Source organism: Polypterus senegalus, chromosome 8 (genome assembly GCF_016835505.1).
Source record: "Polypterus senegalus isolate Bchr_013 chromosome 8, ASM1683550v1, whole genome shotgun sequence".
In the NCBI taxonomy this organism is placed as follows: domain Eukaryota; kingdom Metazoa; phylum Chordata; class Cladistia; order Polypteriformes; family Polypteridae; genus Polypterus; species Polypterus senegalus.
In genome coordinates this window covers 104,875,152-104,894,074 of record NC_053161.1, presented here as the reverse complement: position 1 = coordinate 104,894,074, position 18,923 = coordinate 104,875,152, and the positions used below count along the sequence as shown (strand labels likewise).

The window sequence follows — 18,923 nt, the reverse complement described above, 5'->3', positions numbered from 1 at the left end:
TAGCAACACTATTTCAGTTTGGATGGAAGGCTATAATCTTTTTTTTTTCTTCTTTTTTTTTTTCCTTATTTGTATTTTCAAATTTATGTGTTTAGTGTTGACTAGATCTAAATTTCTGTCCAGATGCACCTCCATTTATTTGTGTATATACAGGTAAAATTGCGTTACAACGAAGTGCCAGGGACCTAAAAAAATATTTTGTTGTAATGAAAATTTCATAGTAATGAGATTCTGTATTTGCCATTGTAGTGCTTTCTTTAACTTGCTTCCTGGCGTTTACAATCATTTCAACAGTTTCTTTCACGTTAAATTTAATCTCCTCCTGTCTACAAGTTATGCTGACGAGAACTTTTCTCAGCATTTGAGCAAGCAATGGGTAAGCTGGGGAGACAAAATTGGAGAGGTACTGGGCTCACTTGGCATAATATGAAGGACCCGATCACTGTTGGTTTTAATCTGGATTTTAAACTTGCAGACCATCACTTCTTTTATGGATTATTTATTTAAAGAAGATTGAACTTTTGAACACTTTGGTTTGATTGCCGTTGTTTTAATAAAAGCACTTTTCACTTTGAACCTACCCTTTGCTATGTGTAAGTGTCCTCATTTGCTAGGCTCACCCTTCTGGCTCACAGGAAGGGACCTGGCAGTGTTGAGCTGCACATTCTCAAGTATCAAATATAGTTTTAATTTCAATTCATTTTTTGCAGTCCATAGAATACAATGATTGGCTTATAGCCATTCTCATTATAGGTAAAGTGTCTTTTTGTGGGATGCCAGATACTAGCACTATTTTGGATTTTAACACTTTATTTTAGATCAAGAGAGCCTACTTTAAACACGAGGCCCCTACCGCACTGGGCAAGTGCCACTTAGAAGAGATTAGGAATGAATTTTGATATCATCAGTTCTAATTTATATTTATCTGTACAGTATCTATTGGACAAAGAAAGCAAAGTTAAGAAAGAATGAACCACTAAAGCTTTTATCTAATTTGTCGTCTTCACTATTCTAGTTAGTCCTACTGACTGATCTTATTTTAGTGTTTTGTTGAAGCTTACTCCTTTTGATATTTTTTTTGATTTAACTATCTTATCTATTCATTATGTTGATATCTGCATTGTGTATAATAACCAGCTTTTAACTACATTTTGATGTCTTCTGGCTATATATATATATATATATATATATATATATACTAATAATAATAATATATTTTTTTTTTTATAAATCACTATATTGCTCTTATCTGTACTATACTGAACTAAGTGGCTGTTTCTTTTTCCTGACAGGCTGGTGTGAAAGGCAAGTTAGGGAGACTACTTGGAGTGTTTGAGGTAAGTACCTTTTGAGGGAGAACATTTTAAGGTTCACATATTGGCCATACTGGGGAAGGGAAGATATTACATTGCATTGTAGGGAATTTTAGAAATATTTGTTGTACAGAAGTGTATTTGCTAGCTGAGGATTTAGAGACCTTGAGCTCCTGTAAGAAATACTATTTTATTTTGCAAATGACTTGTATACATCAATAAATTTCTAATGCCCACAAGTCATGAAACTAGAAAAGAACAGTTATAATAAAAACTAAAAGACAATATTTAAAGTATTGTTAACTTTATTTTCTTAAGCAGAACCAAGATCGGAAGCACAGGACATACGTTTATGTCCTAACAGTGACGGAGACATTGGAAGACTGGGAGGATTCTGTCAATATTGGTGAGTTGGTGGGTTTTGTTGAGCTGCCTAATTATATATAGAAAATGTCTGTCTGAAGATAAATGTTTATTTCTCAGAATTAGGTGGAAAAGTAAACATGATCAGTGTGTCCTTAGAATGTGTTGCGTAGACCATTCATGACATTTTATAAGTTACAGTACCTTCCTCTTAGTTTTCTTGCTTGTCCTGCAAGCTGTTATATGACCATTTTATGCTAAAGGTGGGAACTGCCAGGGACTCCACAATACAAAATTATTCTGAAACTTTCATTTATAATAACATAATGCTTCGTGGTTTTTATGCTTCACAGTTTTATTAAGTGTTAGACATTTCTATAATATATTACAGTTGAAAGCTGTTTTTTATTTGAAAAGCACTTGTGTCAAGTTAGAGTTGGAGAGACGGTACTACATTGGCAGAGTACTTGATAGTATTTGTGAAATGCAATTTTTTTAACTGTAATATTGTGAAAAATAAATATACAAAAACAGTTCTGATACTTGTTTTGAGCATGTCAATAATGTATCACCACAGAAAAATACTGCATTGCTCTACTTTTTAAAATTTTTTTCCCCCTCCTACCTGTATGGGTCACCCTTTCTGTACAGTGCTTTGGGACCTGTACACAGTCAAAGCAAAACATTGCATTCACAGCCGTAAACCTGCAATATTGTCTTGCAGGGGTGGTGACACTTTCTGTTTTTATTTATTGTTTACTTCATTTTAACTTTGGCTTCAACACGAACACACTAAAATGGAATAATGCTTCAGGAAAAATATCTTGCATATTCTGCATTTTTCATACATTGTAGAATTGCAGTTGAGTTCATTAAAAAAAAACACCCAAGCAAAGCTCCATACCTCTTTTAGAGGATGTACATTGGAACTTGTGAGACCCGGGGTAATTTGATTCACATCTTGGCACATACTGAATTTGTTTTTTCTTATATTACTAGCTGTGTTCCTTGGAAAATTTTCAGTCATGAAATTTCATAAGACATTGGGCTTTGTTTAAAGTATCAAGGGTTAAGTGGCAGTGTCAGAAGTACTACAGTATGTAACTAGCTCAGTACATTTCTGTATACAATAGTTGTTTGTAGGGCGGCACGGTGGCGCAGTGGTAGCGCTGCTGCCTCGCAGTTAGGAGACCCGGGTTCACTTCCCGGGTCCTCCCTGCGTGGAGTTTGCATGTTCTCCCCGTGTCTGCGTGGGTTTCCTCCCACAATCCAAAGACATGCAGGTTAGGTGGATTGGCGATTCTAAATTGGCCCTAGTGTGTGCTTAGTGTGTGGGTGTGTTTGTGTGTGTCCTGCGGTGGGTTGGCACCCTGCCCAGGATTGGTTCCTGCCTTGTGCCCTGTGTTGGCTGGGATTGGCTCCAGCAGACCCCCGTGACCCTATTCGGATTCAGCGGGTTAGAAAATGGATGGATATTTGTTTGTCAGGGGATAATATAATTAATTCACTGAAGCTCCTTATTTTTGAACATAGCTTACCATTTTTTAAGCCCACTTAATCCTGAGCAGGGTAACATGGAAGCTGATGCCCAACCCAGCAAGCACAGGGCACAGAGCAGGAACAATCTCTGGACGGGGCATCAACCCATTGCAAGGTGAACACACTCCTACACAGCACCCAATTTAACGTCGCCAGTCCGCCTAACCTGCATGTCTTTGGACTGTGGGAGGAAAATGGAGAACCCAGAGAAAACCCCAACAGATGCAAAATAAAGATGCAGATTCCATGCAGGAAGAACCTGGGACATAAACCCTATTCTCCTTACTGTGAGGCAGCAGAGTGCCACCGTGCTGCCCACTCTTGGACATGGTACATACAATTGTACATAAGTAAAATATTCCTGCTGTAGATCACTTCTTGCTTTTCCTAGTGACTTGACTTTGCAGATAGTCATTGCAAAACACTATATTAGAGGAAACTGTATATTTTTAAGTGCAAACAGTTAATTAGTAGGAATAATTGGAATTCTGGGTATAAATAGAATTTCATCATGAAGAAGAGTCTGTAAAAGTGGTAGCTTCAGTAGGATTTGAATGTAATGATTTGATATGTAATCTTGTACAGGGTTTGGAGTGTTTAGGTCAAAAGCACTATAGACTGAATTATTGTTTCCTTTAACTTATTATATACGATCATAGATGTTTACAGGCTGGACATTTACACATCCCATTGAATGAACTGAACGGTTTCAGCACTGTACAGATAAGAATAGGTTTTTAAAAAAAAAATTAAAAGAATTGTGAACTATAGTATGTGCAGTGTCCCCCAGCTTTATCTGTTCTGTCAGAGCTTGACCCCCTTACTGAACTCTACAAGTGATTAAAATGACCTTGGCATTTCTGTCTGTGCTTTGTGAAACAGAGAGTAGCAACACGTCATGATTGAACCTTGAAGGGGACACCACAGCTCTTTGTAATACTGCATGTATTATACCATTAAGGTGCCCCCACCTTCGTTGAAGTTAATATATATGAGAGGGCTCAAGAGTACAGTCCAGCTTGAGGAGTAAGGCCGGGTTTATACTTCATGCAATGCGTGCTCCTACAGATGCTTTTACACAAGCAGTGTACTGTTTATACTTACATGTGTACTTGACAGAAATCTGCAAGATTCCACCAGGTGGCAGTGCGAGATATCATCATGGTGAGAAAACAAAATTCAGCTTCACTGTGTTGTGAATTGCCCAAAACATCCATTAAATTCCCAGAACACCTTGCCACAATATCTCTGAAAAGATGGATGTTTAATGATTACATCTATCAATCCAGGGATGCATCAATTCCTGGATGCATCGGGTGCAAGGCAGAAACAATCCCTGGATGGGGCATCAGCTGATTGCAAGGTGAAAACAATCACACACATACAGTAGCGTCATTTTAGCATCACCAAATCCCCAAACCTGTATGTCTTTGGAAGAAAACTGGAGCACACTGAGGAAACCTACCAGGAAAACATGCAAACTTCAGGCAGGGAACACCAGGGACATGATTCCCTGCAAGGCAACATCGCTACTGCTCCGCCACTGTGCCACCCCCAAATGTGTAATTATTAACTGTATTCATTATTTAAAATTAACTATTTATCTGTAAAATGTAATATACATAGTTTAATGCATTTTATCATGAAAGTGATATCTAGTATAAATTTAATGATTCCAAATGTGCAGAGAGCTTGAATATCATAAATTTAATGTGTTCTGTGTGGCAAACGCTGCCTGCTGCTGCTGTCAGTTCAGGAGGAATCCCCAGAAGCACATAGCGATTAACAACTGGGTTGGTTATAAGGTAACGTTTGTGACACTACTACTTTAATGTCAAAATAAACTACGAGATTGAAGCAGAAATTTTCACTTTAATCACAAAACAGACCTTTTCACTGTGTCCCTAATTTTTTTTCTCTGTGACTCAAATATGCTGCCGTACATTCTGATGCATATATAAAATATGTGTATGTATACTGTATATGCACATATACTAATAGAGCCGGTTTAAGCGTGTACCATAACGAGTTTGTATGTATAATATGGTGAATAGACAAATGTTTAAATTAAATTTTGAGAAATGTGACACATATATTACAAGGTATCGCTAATGTAGCCATCCCTAAATGTTAGCTTGTACATCCATTGACACTCTTTAACATTTTGACTCAAAATTCCCTTTTTATTTTAACCAACGTCTATTCATACATCAGTTTTCTGAACCTGCTCGTCTAGATTTCAGGGTTGCAAAGAGCTGGATCCTATCTTGCCAGTGCAGTACTCAAAGCAGGAGTTACACCTGCACAGTTAGCAGTCCAGTGCACCAAATTGACTTTTACATATGTTTCCCTTTCTTTTTAGGAAGAAAACGAGAATGGTTTAAAGTAGAAGATGCAATTAAAATTCTACAGTGTCACAAACCAGTTCATGCTGAATACTTGGAAAAACTCAAATTGGGCTGCTCTCCTACCAATGGAAATTCAGTTGTTCCCACCCTATCGGATGACAACTCCTCCCTGTATGTGACCTCCTCACAGACTCCAGGAAAGCCTCCAACAGTGAGATAGGACAAATACTCGTCTGTGCTTGCAGAAAGCCTTCTGCATTCATGTGCATTTAAGGGTTAAAAAGAAAAAAGACTTTAGCGTGAACTCTTGCAGTGTTGACACTAAGTTGTTATTTGGGGAGGGGGGTTTGGGAAGGTGTAATTATTATTGGTGATTGGGTTTATGATTTTTTTTATTGTAATTTGTAAAATAGTATTTAAAAAAGAAAACAAAAACCAAAGCCATACCTGACATTAATTGATACTTTGCCTTATTTGGCCTTTTTAAAGGGTGCTTTTTTGGGAATTTGTATACTCCTGCTTAGCATTGCAAGATGTCAACAGCAAGCAGACTTTTTTTAGAGTAATAAGTATTGTATTCAGAAACTGGAAGGCCTGCAGTTAAACATCCGTTTACTCCTAAGTACAGAGCTGTGTGAAATCATAATATTGGGGAACACGTTTTGCTAAGAGGCATCAAAGGAGCACTATAAACATAAAATAAGTAGCTTTAAGGAAGTTTGTATTTCTTAATTACTTTACTACGACAGGCTGGTTTGGAGAGAATTCATTTTGTTGCTGTTTAGCCAGAAGGTTGCGTAAATGTGGTTCACAGCAAGCTGCTCTATGAACTTAGGTAGATAGAGATCTTTTTTATATTAGAGAATGTTGGCTTTCTTCTTCTACCTCACTATGAGTGCAATCAGCTATCCATTTGATTGGCATATAAAACCATAAAACAAAGGTAAACCATAGTTAAATTTAAATTTAATGTAACTGAAATGGCAAATATTGTGCCTACAAGTTTTTTTGTAATAGTATAAATAAGATGTCTGAGATATGGAAAGACCTAGAATAATGTGTGTAGTTAAAGCTTCGCAGAAGTAGGCACACTTCTAAAACATGATCCTCTTGAACAGCAAATGTAACACATCAGGTGCTATGTATGTTTAATTTTGAAATGATGTCTGGCAGGTGATTTAATGAGAGACAATGTATCCCTGATGAATAAATCACTATATGCTCCTGAAGTGGTGTACATTACTGTAACTATTTGGCAAGAGCTGAAGTTACAGCAAACTTCCTAAAGTTGTTTATGAGCTGCCATGCTTTCTGTGATTTATGAATTCAGCACTTAGCAGATATTGGGGGGGAGTGTTATCTGAATTGTTTCATTTGCACCCTCTCATGTTGAGTGGCACGTACTAATATGTGTCCTAGTTGCATTTTTACAATGGACAGTGGAGCTTGTAAATATTTTGAATCGTTGGACTGGAATGGTTTTGGCAGTTTGTATCTTTAATATGAAAAAAAACAGAAACCTGTTGAATAGTTTTGCATTTTTTCTATTTCTTTTTTTATTATTGTATAATTAATATTTTACTAAAAATGCTGCTGTAAAAAAAAAAAAAAAAAAAAGGCCTAAACACACAGTCGTGTTTCTTCACCCATCCTACTTGTCCCTCTGTCTCCCCTTTTGCAATGAGTGTCACTTTTGGTGCAACTCTAGAGCCACAGTGCGCTGGAAGGAAAACACAGCCATATTACAAATATCATTGTGTGTTTATTTCTGTGTGTAGTCCTACTTCACAACTTGTGCTTGTAAAACAGTATGTCATGGTTTGTTTTTTTTATCATAAAAATGCCAAACAAAAGTACTAAACTAAAGAAAATGAAATGAAGGAGACTGAGAGTGTTACTCAAGGGCTGAGCAAATTTGGTTTTGAGAAGTTGAAACAAAGACCAAGGATACATGGATATGCTGAACTGAACAGTTTGCAAGGAAAAGAAAAAGGTTTTTATTTTGTATTCAAGAATGTGCTTTCTGCAGAAAGGTTAAGGTGACGCATGCAATTTTTCCTTTCATAAATGCCATTACATGTGTATGTTTTCTGTATGGTTTTGTGCCCTTCTTGTGGGGGAAAACTGTTAGGAGAATTTGATTCCAGTTGAACTGAAAGTCAAGCTGTCAATGAGTAACACAATTTTATTGGCTTTAGGAAGGACAAAACTTGCTCACTGAGAGCAATTTACACTGAAATCAAGCCGAGTGAAACCCCATCCAGCACAAGACAAAAAGTGAGCTGTTTACTAGTAAAAGGCACCTGAAAGCTGCAGAAGGCAAGAGAGCAATTGTGGTCATCTGAATTGTTGGCTGGACAAATAAATGAAATCAAAAGTATTTGAAATAGCTTATTACTTTGAGCTGATCAGGACAAAACAAGTTGTCTGTGGGGTATAAGAGAAATATGGTTAACTCCTGTCTGACAATATTGCCTTTATAATTCCACGTGTAGACATCATCAACAAAAAGACAATCTTGTGGTTTGCAGGAAAAGCAAATGTAAAGTCTCCTTTCAAACGTTCAATATAGTGTACACCTAGGGAAACCACAAATTAGCATTATTAATAATAATAATAATAATGATAAGATTAAAAATGTATCACTGCACGCCACCAAATCTTACAAAATTTTTAGTGGAATTTTTAGTTTTTTTGTGTTTTTTTTTTTTTTGGATGTTCCTTTTAATTTTTTGTCAAGCCACGCCTGAGGTTATATAAATTTCAACAAATGCCCCTTTATTTGTGACTGACTATTAAGTGATGTGAACATTTTTTTTTTATTTTTTTTTTAATTCACTTTCTTGGATGGATTTCTTGTAAATATATACTGGCCTTATGCCACAAGGTGGCAGTGCACACTGCACTATGCTTCTGTTACTGCACCACAGCTCATCTGCTTGCATTTCTTGGGAGGCTTTGAAATATTGTACTATAGGCTTTGTCTCATACTGTCTGGAAACTCAAGACTGACTGTGGTTAACTTGGAGAAGCTGGGTATTTGCAAATGTAACTGGATTTGATGAAAATGATAGTTTTTTCTTGGTTTGGGTGTTGCATGCTTACATATATATTTTATGTATATAAGCAGTTCCTGAAATTTGCGAGGCTTTGTAAAATTGTGTTACATCTAGAAGTCAAAAAGATGCTGATGTGCTGATTTTTTATAAGACAATATCATTGATCTTGGGGATCAGATGTTATGAGTTATACAGAAGGAAACAGTTACCTTTAAAATACTATAGCCTGTTGTATACTTAAAAGGCTGATTTTAACAGTATTAGGAGACCACTGTGCCTCTTTATTATTTTTTTTTTTCCTCCAAATTAATATAACTTATTGATGTGTTCTAAATCTTGCTGTTTTTTTTAAGCAGTGTGCAGGTAAATTGCTTTCTTCAGGCAAACTTAAACAATTACAAACGTTAATGAAACCCTGCCATACAGGACTCCGCTAAGACTGGTGAGAGTTTTTCCACAGCACATGACAAGTCTGTTACCGAGCAGAGCTGGACTGTCTGCTCAAATCCATGCGTTGCCGCTGCTTTTTTAATTTCAATTTTTAGAGCATTGGCACTAAAGAACATGGGTGTATTCTTTAAATTGTAATGTGATATGACTGCATTGCATGTCTTGTCTTTTTTTTCTCCATTTTAAAATGGTTGGTGTAAGATACTTTTAAATTTTTATATTTGAAATATTCAAAAAATAAAATGAACAAGTGCAATGAAACATGTCTAAGGATGTGATTTGAATGGGAAGAAAGGAGTAACTTTAATTGTCTCTGCAGATTGAACTAAAATGGTAGCATTGCCAATTGAAGGATTGTGTCAAGGTGAAAACGTTGTTCAGAAATGAGGAACGTCAACAATTGCACTCTTAAAGATGTTTTGCAGTATTCCAAGCAGTCTCTTGTGGATTCCACTGATGCATGACCTAATTTTTTACCTTTTAGCTACTTACTGCAAGGAGCAGGCACAAGAGTGTGGTAGTCAATTACCTGTGAAGTTGTCCAAAATGCATGTTGAGCTTACAGCAGGTAAGATTAAAGTCCTGCTACACAAGGTAACATATTTTATTATTTGATTATTTCATTAGATTACGTGAATCAGGCAAAACAATACATATCTGAATGTTGTAATCTATTGGTTTGACCTTTCTGTGTGCAGTGGTACAGAGATTCTCACTGCTAACTCATAGCTCTACAGTACTGTATTTGAATGCTGTGTGCCTTTTGCACGTTCTCCTTTCTGGTTTCCTCTCACACACCCAGATGTGTACATGGCACAAAGCAGATGGTAAATTCACTGGTGTCGCTGCTCTGTGGATACGAGTGCCCCTAATGATGTATTGGTACCATGTCAATAATCATTTTCTAGTCTACTGCCCAATTTGGCCAGCTTGCTATGACCCTATAATAAGTAGGGAAGGTAGTGTGAATGGCATTGAAACCTGATGACAAATTGGATACAACTTCATGTTATGCAGTTTTAAGTGAATGATACTTTGTAATATGTTAAGTACCCCATGGAGTTTGTAATGGTGCCCAAGAACAAAGTACATTTACAAGCACAAAAATACCACAAAACTATGATGCTAACAGTTGTATATTGAAGTTTGGGCACTTTTTACCACATTAATATATAACCAGTGTATGATACCAAATTTTAGTTCTTCACACTTTTAATGCTCAATTAGACTTCATGTATTTGCTGAATTGGAACAGATTTTAAAAAATGAAAAAAACGTCTCAGTAAGGATTTGGTAAGACCCTCTTTGGAGGATGCTGCTTACAAACACTTCACTTATGTACAGGCGTTTCTGTACTTCCTTTAGTCATTTTTTCCACCTGCACTAACGTGCTGAAGTCTTTTAAATCTGAAATATTTTTGCATGCACTTCATGTCTGAGATCTTCCCACACAATTTTCAGTCTGAGACTGTGGAAGTCGTACCAAATCTGTAATCATTCAACCCAGTAATTACTACATTGTTGATATTTAAACATTTTTAAGCTCTGTTGCTTAAATACCAAAAATTAGTTCAGCTCTAGTCTTATCACTGAATCTGAGGCGTTAACTTAAAATAATTTACTGATTTTTAGTTGAATCCATTCTTCCTTCTAGTGGATGCCACTCAGCTCTAGAGCATAATGCATTCATAATAATTTCATCCTGATGCCTAACAGTTAAGTTGTGTACCTTTTGCAAATTTGGCCAAAAGTTTCTTTCATCAGTAAATTTTCTGGCCTACCTAAGTGTTGCTTTGCATACTTATTAACTTTTGTGATGAACTCAAAGGAATGATAATCTTCTGAACTGTTTTATGGAAATCATTTTTGTAGGCAACACCATACTGTAGGGCTGTGCTCTCATGTCATCTGAACCTTTCTTGAAGTTGTCTGGGTCCTAAAAAGTTTGTTAAATGTGTATAGCCTTCCCATACTTTGTAAGAGTGTTACTGTTCTCTTTGTTTCCATGTCCTTGGTTAGATACTTTGAGAAGCGTAGTGATATTGAGAGGAAGATGATTGTTTTGGAGGATTTACTGTACTGTTTTTGACTAAACTGGAAAAGATAACCAAACTTTTAGTTCTTCTAGTTATTGAGCATTAAGCCATAGAGGAATATGTCCTGTTCAAAAAATTCACATAATTTTTTTTTCAATTTAAAGATGCAGCACAATGTGCAGCTTAATTAATTCATTCATTCATTCATTCATTCATTCATTCATTAAACTCTCTAGCTTTTTGTAAAATGCATATGGCTAAAGTCATCAGTAAAATGCCTGGCCCTCCATTCATCACTTGAATTTGAATTCATCATGAGCTCATATGACAGTTTCATGTTAGTGTTAAATTATAACATTCTAGTAGGTGTAGCTTTAGGCAGCACCATTGGACAGCATTTTAAAAACGGGCTCTGCGCAAAAATGTTCTCAGGTACCTCATTGTCTGCCGCTCTCATTCCCCATTTGCTTGGAAGCCACCAGAAGCAATGGTATCTAGGGCCCTTTGAAATGTTTTATTTTTTCACATTCCTTTATTTTTTTCTTCTGATTTTCGGCTTCTCTATTTTATTTTACTTTGATTCAGATTTCAGTTTTAATTTTTATTATATTTGTACTGTAATAAAGTAGAAATGGGTAATAATAGTGAAATTGCACTTTGTATTCATTTTATTAAAATGGCACACAAGCACAACTAAACTTTATTATACTAAACATAATGGATAGAACTTCAAGGCATAAACTAATGAATTAAAAAAAAAAAAAAGTTCAAGGCATAACTGAACAAATACATACTGTGGAACGGGACCCGGACACAGACAGGCGGACAACAGTTTCTCACCCAACACACCCATTTATTCACCACAACTATATACAATATTTACAAATTAGTGCACGTCCCAGTGCCTCCAGCACCGATCCCCCAAAAGTCCAGGCCTCACAGTCCTTTGTGCCTCTTCTTCTGGCCGCCTCCAGTCCTCTCTCCAGCTCCGTCCTTCTTCCAGCCGACTTCAGCTCTCTAATGTAATGAGGCGGCCCCTTTTATTCCACCCCGGATGGGCTCTAGGTGTTTCCCGGCACTCCTCCTTGGACACGCCCCTGTGTGGCAGAAGTGCTGGCTGCGCACCTGGAAGCCCTCCGGGTGTCTCCTGTCATCTTCCCCCCCCAGCACTTCCTGGTGTGGCGGAAGTGCTGGGCTCCAGGGTTCTTCAGGCACCAGGGTGCCGCTTTGTGGTGGCTACGGGGCCCCCACAAGGCTGGGCTTCCAAGCCCCCTACCCGAGGCCACCAACAAAACCAAGGCGGACGCCACCTCATGGTCGGGAGGAGGCACCAGCCCTCCTCCGGAACCCTTGGGCGTCCCGGCTGGGCTTCACCCCCAGCCCCCTGTGACCGTGCCCCACTGCCAGCGAAGACCCGTCCGTTGGAGTGACACATCCCGAGAGGGCAGCACGTCCCCAGAGTGGGTCCTACTCCGTACCCAGGGCCCACCATGGCACCCTGGGACACACTACTTTGGTACCCCCTCCTAGGCCTTCTCGCCCCTCTGGTCTGCACCGCTCTTGCTTCTACAGTCTCCACCAGCCGGGGCACCATCCGCTCTGCAGTGGAGAATCCTCCCACGAAGCAGCCCGTTCCAGGAGGGCAGGTTCCCAACGGGGCAGGTCCAACGGCTCATCGGAGCTTCAGACCTGTGAATAAAGAAAAGGGAGGGCCAGAAGCGCTGCCTGGATACCCGCACCGGTTGTCCCTCTGAACTCTACACCTGCAGTGCTCCCCCCTCCCATCGGTAGCCCCCGACTTGCCTGTTCGGTGCCTCCACCGTGGGTTCCATGCCCATCCGCTCTTCGTTGTCGGGACATCTCTTGCAGGTGGCTCCTCCACCTGCCCAGGATTCTCCGTCTGCCTCCGCAGAGGACGGCCCTTCACCGGACATGCGCACCCAGCAACACGTCCGTTCCTGTCGGAGGAACCGGCATACACCCTTCGGCTCCTCCTTTCTCTCTTGGACGCCCTGACGGTCTGGGTCTGAGCACAACGAAAGCTCAAATCCAGCCCTGTCTGTGTCCATGCAGACCGACAGGAGACAGCTGCAGGCTTGGACAGCAGGGCGCTAGGACCCGGGGCATTTGTCGGCCCTTGTCCTGCCAGCCCCTGCAATCTCGCTGTCCTCGCTCTGAGGGCCACCTGCACCGCCGCGTCTGCTGTTGGAGAATCGTGTACTTGTTGCCGGTCATCGTTATCACAGCCGTTTTCGGCGACTTCTCCCCTATGCTGTACGGGGAGGGCAACACTCACCTTTCCCGCTGTACTCCTCCGGCCAAAGGCTCCAGCGTCGCACCGTTCCTCCGCAGCCTGCCGCGTCCCAGATGACGCGATCGCCGTCCCCCTCAGCTTCTCCAACTCCACGGAGATAGCACGTAGCACCTGTAATAAAGGCGACTCTGCGGGCCGAAGGGACTCCTCCGGCTCGCGCAGTGCCACAGGCAAAAACAGGGAGACAGACGTTGGTGGGCTTACCTGTCCGTCAGCCGCACATGTCGCCTGCCTCCTGTGGGCCACTCCCTCTGGCCCAATCGGGTCTCTCTTGGGCACAAGACTGACATTCCTTGGTCCCGCCTCTATGCACCTATTGGCGGGCACACAAGACACACCAGCCAATCCCGTGCCTGTCAGCGGGTGGGACTTCCGGTCCGTGGCCATCTTGTCTTGAAATCTCAACTTTTATCTCTAAATTTCCACTTTAATCACGTAGTTTATCTTGTCGTTTAAAGTAGAACATCAAAAACTTCATTTTAAAATATTTAATTTACTATTTTCTCAAATCCAATCATAGTTAAAGTAGCAGGTTAAATGCTTTGTTTTGTATTTGATCTTCTGTGTGCTCTAAGTGTGTGTGTGAATCACTACGTGCTTCTGGGCTTTCTCTTCCTCTGACAGAACACAGAATCCATTACATTTGTGATATTACAGCTCTCTGAATAATTAAAATCCTGAGATGTATACGTGATATCATTTTCATGATGACAAGTGTTAAAGCACATTATTAAACATGGGAACACGGTGGCGCAGTGATTGTTCATGTCTCACGCAAGATGCTGCTGCGCCATGTGCGACCTTCGATGAAATAATTTATTGTAGCAGTACTGTCTCTTTCAAACGTACTAACCTCCAATTCCTGTCCTTACTTTTCTTTCCACAAATACCCAATCGCCACACAGTCAGCTCTGTAATAGACGTTAAGCCATCTGTAAGCTTACAGCGATGATTCTTCAAAACGTTTAAGGAACATTGAAATATCTTCATAGTACGTGTTTAATTATTCCATCCATCTATCCTTCCAGTGTCACGTTGGCACCAGCAAGAATACAGCGCAAGGCAGGAACAATACGTGAACATGCAAGTGCTGCGGCACCGTGTCCTCACATGTTTAAATATTAACATTGCAGATTATTTAAATGAAGTTAGTTTTATGTGTATAATATAATAAACATATTTTGCTGCATTTCATCTTAAAATGATATTGTCATCATATGTAAATACGCGCTTTATAAAGTGGCTCAGGTTGTGCAATATTATAAGCACAATTACCTCACTGTAAACTTGCAATACAGTTATAAGTACAAAGCATTCTACAAGGAGCACTTGATGGACTGATTGAGTGCATTTCGAGTTCTTGGGTTGAAAGGCTTTCTGAACCGCGAGGTCAGTACAGGAAGGGTTTTAAAGTGTTTGCAGTATGAGAGCAGTTCAATAGACAGCATGGCTGAGGCAGCGTGTGCTTGATGCTGTATACTGATAATTCTCTTTCCAATCAGCTGCTGTAAAGCTGTGATTCACACTCAGATACAGTGATATAAATACTCTGAGTGGTGCAGTGAGAGTAATATGGAAAAAGATGATACGCTGTGGCAACTCCTAACGGGAGCAGCTGAAAGAAGAAGGTGCAGTGAGAGTAACAACGCTTAAGCAGTTATGGTATTTAGAATAGTTAGACCATTCTGTGGACCATAATATCGTTACAGGTTAATTACAATCAGACGCATTAAACTAATACACTGAAATTGACAGCATATTGTTTATTTATAAAGCCGCATTAGGGATGTGGATCTGAAAAAGAAAGGGTAACCACACAGGAACAGTAGCACTGCTTTGACGCTGGGTGCCGCCAGTCTGCAAAACCGAGCTCAGAACTTGCATAAGCCAGGGTATGAGCTACCGTGGAAATGTGCGTGACTTTATACCAAGTTTAGGTTTTATACACCGCGATTTCAGCGTGGAAACGGGCTTATGCAACATTTTTGTGCGCCCCAGGTGAAATGCATCATGCAAGTCTTCTATCACTTCTCTCCTCTGTTGCACACCCATCTTATTCAACAGCTCATCAATTTTGATACCAAGTCCATTTTTTGCTGTTCCATTTATCAGGTAGAAGCCTAGACCCTCCATGATGTTGTATGCCGAGACTGCAGTAGGATGGCGAGTGCCATCCAGAATTGTAACTAGCTTGATGCAACCCACTGAGTTGAAGGTTTACTTCCTTTTTTTGTTACACTCTGAGCTGATGAGTTCTCAGCCAGAAGGAAATCTTTGTAGAAATCAATATATGTTCAGTGTGCTTCCATACCGATTTGAGCCTGCAGTTCCACCTGGTGTTTCCTGCCTTGGGAGGGCCTTTGTCTGCATAGCCTCCTTCAGTGACAAGAGGTTACCCATCTTCTTACCTTGGCAGGCTTTATGAATTGTGACAGACTTCACCCACATCACTCTCATTAAAGTATTTATAGTGCTCTCCCACCAAACTGATGACATGACACAAGCACATTGAATGCAAACTGTTATGCATAACCCCTTTTAAAACTTCCTGGTACACTTTTCAGACAATATAATGCATTGTCTATAGCCACTATTTTAATTGTCATTAAAATTTAGCTGGTTGTTTTGAAAGGACTGCTGTCTTTGTGGAGAGCTGTACCTTTTCCACTTCCTTCCAGCCAGTACATCTGCCAGAAAGTGGTGGTCTTCAGTACCTGGAATTGTTAATTCTGTCATTTTATTTCTAATGATTGTAAAACTTTAAATGTTTACAAACTGAAAATGTCCATCATAACATCTGTAGCTTAAAAATCTTTACATCTGTAGCTTCGTCTGCTATACATGTTAAAATAACTAGAAAGCATATGATAACTAATCTGAAAGAGCCTAAATCCAGCAATTAAACAGAAAAAAGAAGTCCTGGTTGTAAGAGCTTTTTGTGTCTGACGAGAAGTCGGCACTTCTGCCCAATTTTGTAAGTGACGAGTTTATAAACCGAATAAGCAAATGTGTACCTTGTATGGCTCGTCACCATTAAGCAAAACATTAAATCCAGAAACATTGCTCTTAATTTGCAAAAGGGAGCCTTTTAACAACCAATGCAGTTCACTAAGAACATTTTTTCTATATTAATACCTGTTAAATACATCAATAACTTACAGTAAATACTGTCTGTACAATCAGAACTGCCTACGTAAGAAAATTACTATACAGCCAAATGTTTTCTTGCCTATCTCAATGCGCAGAATGCTGTGGTCTCGGTTATGGGTGGTTTCATCAACTACAACAAAGATTTTCTTGCCATGAATCTTTTGAAGAACGGTATCCATTTGTTGTTCAACAGTGCTGTTCGAAGCCCATTTGTTGACCTGTGCAGGTGAATAGACATCTCCCCTTATTGTCCATGGCAGGGAAATCCATATTAGACTTCGGCAACCTGTGGGGTGCCTCCCTCGATGTCTGGAGCGTGTGGCCCTTTGTGTATACAACATGGACTTTAAGAAGTGTGTGCACGTTTTTACTTTCATAAATGGTATATCATCTGTGTTGGAATGAGGGGGTATTGAGCCTTAACTTGCATAAATGGCATCCCTCAGATGATGGCACCTACAGTATGTTGCCTAATGGGTTGACTGGCTCTGCAATTCAAAGACACAGAGCAAGTTAAAGACTGCTTTCTTTTTCTGGTTGCGTGCCTCCCGTTTACAGTGCTTAATAGATAGAAGATGCATCTTCGTTACAGTTTCAAGCAGTATTTCTGACTATGCACACAGCCACAAAATCCTCTTCAAACTGGTGTGTTGCATCTGACAATTTTATTTCCTCGATTGTTACCCAAAGGGATACATCCATCCATCCTCTTCCGCTTATCCGAGATCGGGTCGCAGGGGCAGCAGCTTGAGCAGAGATGCCCAGACTTCCCTCTCCCCGGCCACTTTTACTAGCTCTTCCGAGGCGTTCCCAGGCCAGCCGAGAGATATAGTCCCACCCGTGTGTCCTGGGTCTTCCGCGGGGCCTCCTCCTGGTTAGACGTGCCTGGAAGACCTCACCAGGGAGGCGTCCAGAATGCATCCCGATCAGATGCCCGAGACATCCATCCATTCATTCATTGATGTTAATTTCTCCTTGTTCTTGAGATGGGTTTTGAATTTGACGTGGTCATTGCAAGGCTACGGTATGTTGGTAAAACTTGGAGGAAAGTTGGTGTCCAGATTTGTAAAGGTCACCAAGACCTTATATTAGGTATACTCTTGGACCTTGCGATATTGTTGTTTCCTGAATTGTGCAGTTCAGCTTTGTGTTTCTTAGGTTTTTGGATGTAGTTTGGGTATCTGATGCTACTCACTGCGACATTTTTTGCCCGTCTCATGCTGCCATCTAACCTGCAAGTCTTTGCTGATGAAAAAGCCTACATAAACACAGGCAGATAAACGGGCACGACAGGTCGAAGGATTCCAAACTAGTATCTGGATGGTAGAAAGACCGATTACTCAAAGTGTTTAATATATTGGGAAGTTTTGTAATAGTCACTCCTTTTAATCTCTTATTTCCACACATTTTCATGTTTAAGTCTAAACTTTTTTTATGCATGAATTCTGTGACTATGTCCATGCTTTTAGCATAATGGAAATCATAGTGGCCTAGTTCTCCATATTTGAAACTTCATATCAATATTGACATGTATTGGAAGTCACTAAAGGGGATGTCAGGCCCTTCATTGAAGGAGGTTGCCCTGCTGGTACACGTGACACAAAGGAATGGTAGTAGAAACGGAGAACACAATACTCTGTTGAGCCAGTCTGAACCCCAATACAGAATAGAATGGCAACCGTTTCTGTTGGGCCATCTTGTTAATGCACTGCCGACAGATGTGCATTTTTTTAATTAGTATTTTAACACCGAGGGTTTATTTTAATCCTGTCTGATACATGCTAAACGAAACACATTGCTTCTGAAGTTCCTTAGATGGCACACAATGTTTTATTCCCCCTTGAGAGAACTGAAATATCCTGTGGCATTTTTTTCTTTATTTGTGTTAGAGGAGTGATGGCAACTGCTAACCTTAGCATGGCTGCACACATTTCAGTACAAAATGCTTCATCCATGTACAGTTCAGCCTTTTTGGATCCATTATTTTCCCCCACAATATGAAATGCAAGAAGTCCTCCACTTTCAGACATGTCTTACCCTACACATGCTATGTAACATTACAGTATTTTGTGTCACCTTAGGCTGTCCTTGCAAGTGATTTCCTATTTGTATTTTTATGATTAATGAAATGGGCCGCCGTCCGTCCAGTGAGCAGACAGGCTTTTTAGTTTTTCTAGAGGAGATGGCTGGTGTCTGTCTCCCTTTTAGCTGATGAGGTCATTTGATTTATACTTATTAAGGAGAACATGTTCAGATTCTCTGCATGCTTAAACTGATGTAATAAAAAACACACACACGTTGGGTCTCTTTTCAGGAACAACAAGAATTAAAAACCCTGCAGATGAAATCCC

At 39.9% G+C, this 18,923-nt stretch overlaps 1 protein-coding gene across 2 annotated transcripts in view; it reads left to right on the top strand.

The window, feature by feature from the left end:
• Positions 1-8,738, top strand: part of nudt4a (nudix (nucleoside diphosphate linked moiety X)-type motif 4a) — a 72,104-nt gene extending 63,366 nt beyond the window's left edge. The window contains exons 3-5 of one of the 2 annotated variants that reach the window (XM_039761540.1): positions 1,293-1,337; positions 1,632-1,719; positions 5,578-8,738. In XM_039761540.1, the coding sequence (XP_039617474.1) occupies positions 1,293-1,337; positions 1,632-1,719; positions 5,578-5,783 (339 nt within the window). In that variant the 3' untranslated portion in view covers positions 5,784-8,738. The remainder of the gene's footprint in view (positions 1-1,292; positions 1,338-1,631; positions 1,720-5,577) is intronic. The other variant, XM_039761541.1, reaches the window with a different exon arrangement.
• The last annotated feature ends 10,185 nt before the right edge of the window (positions 8,739-18,923 follow it).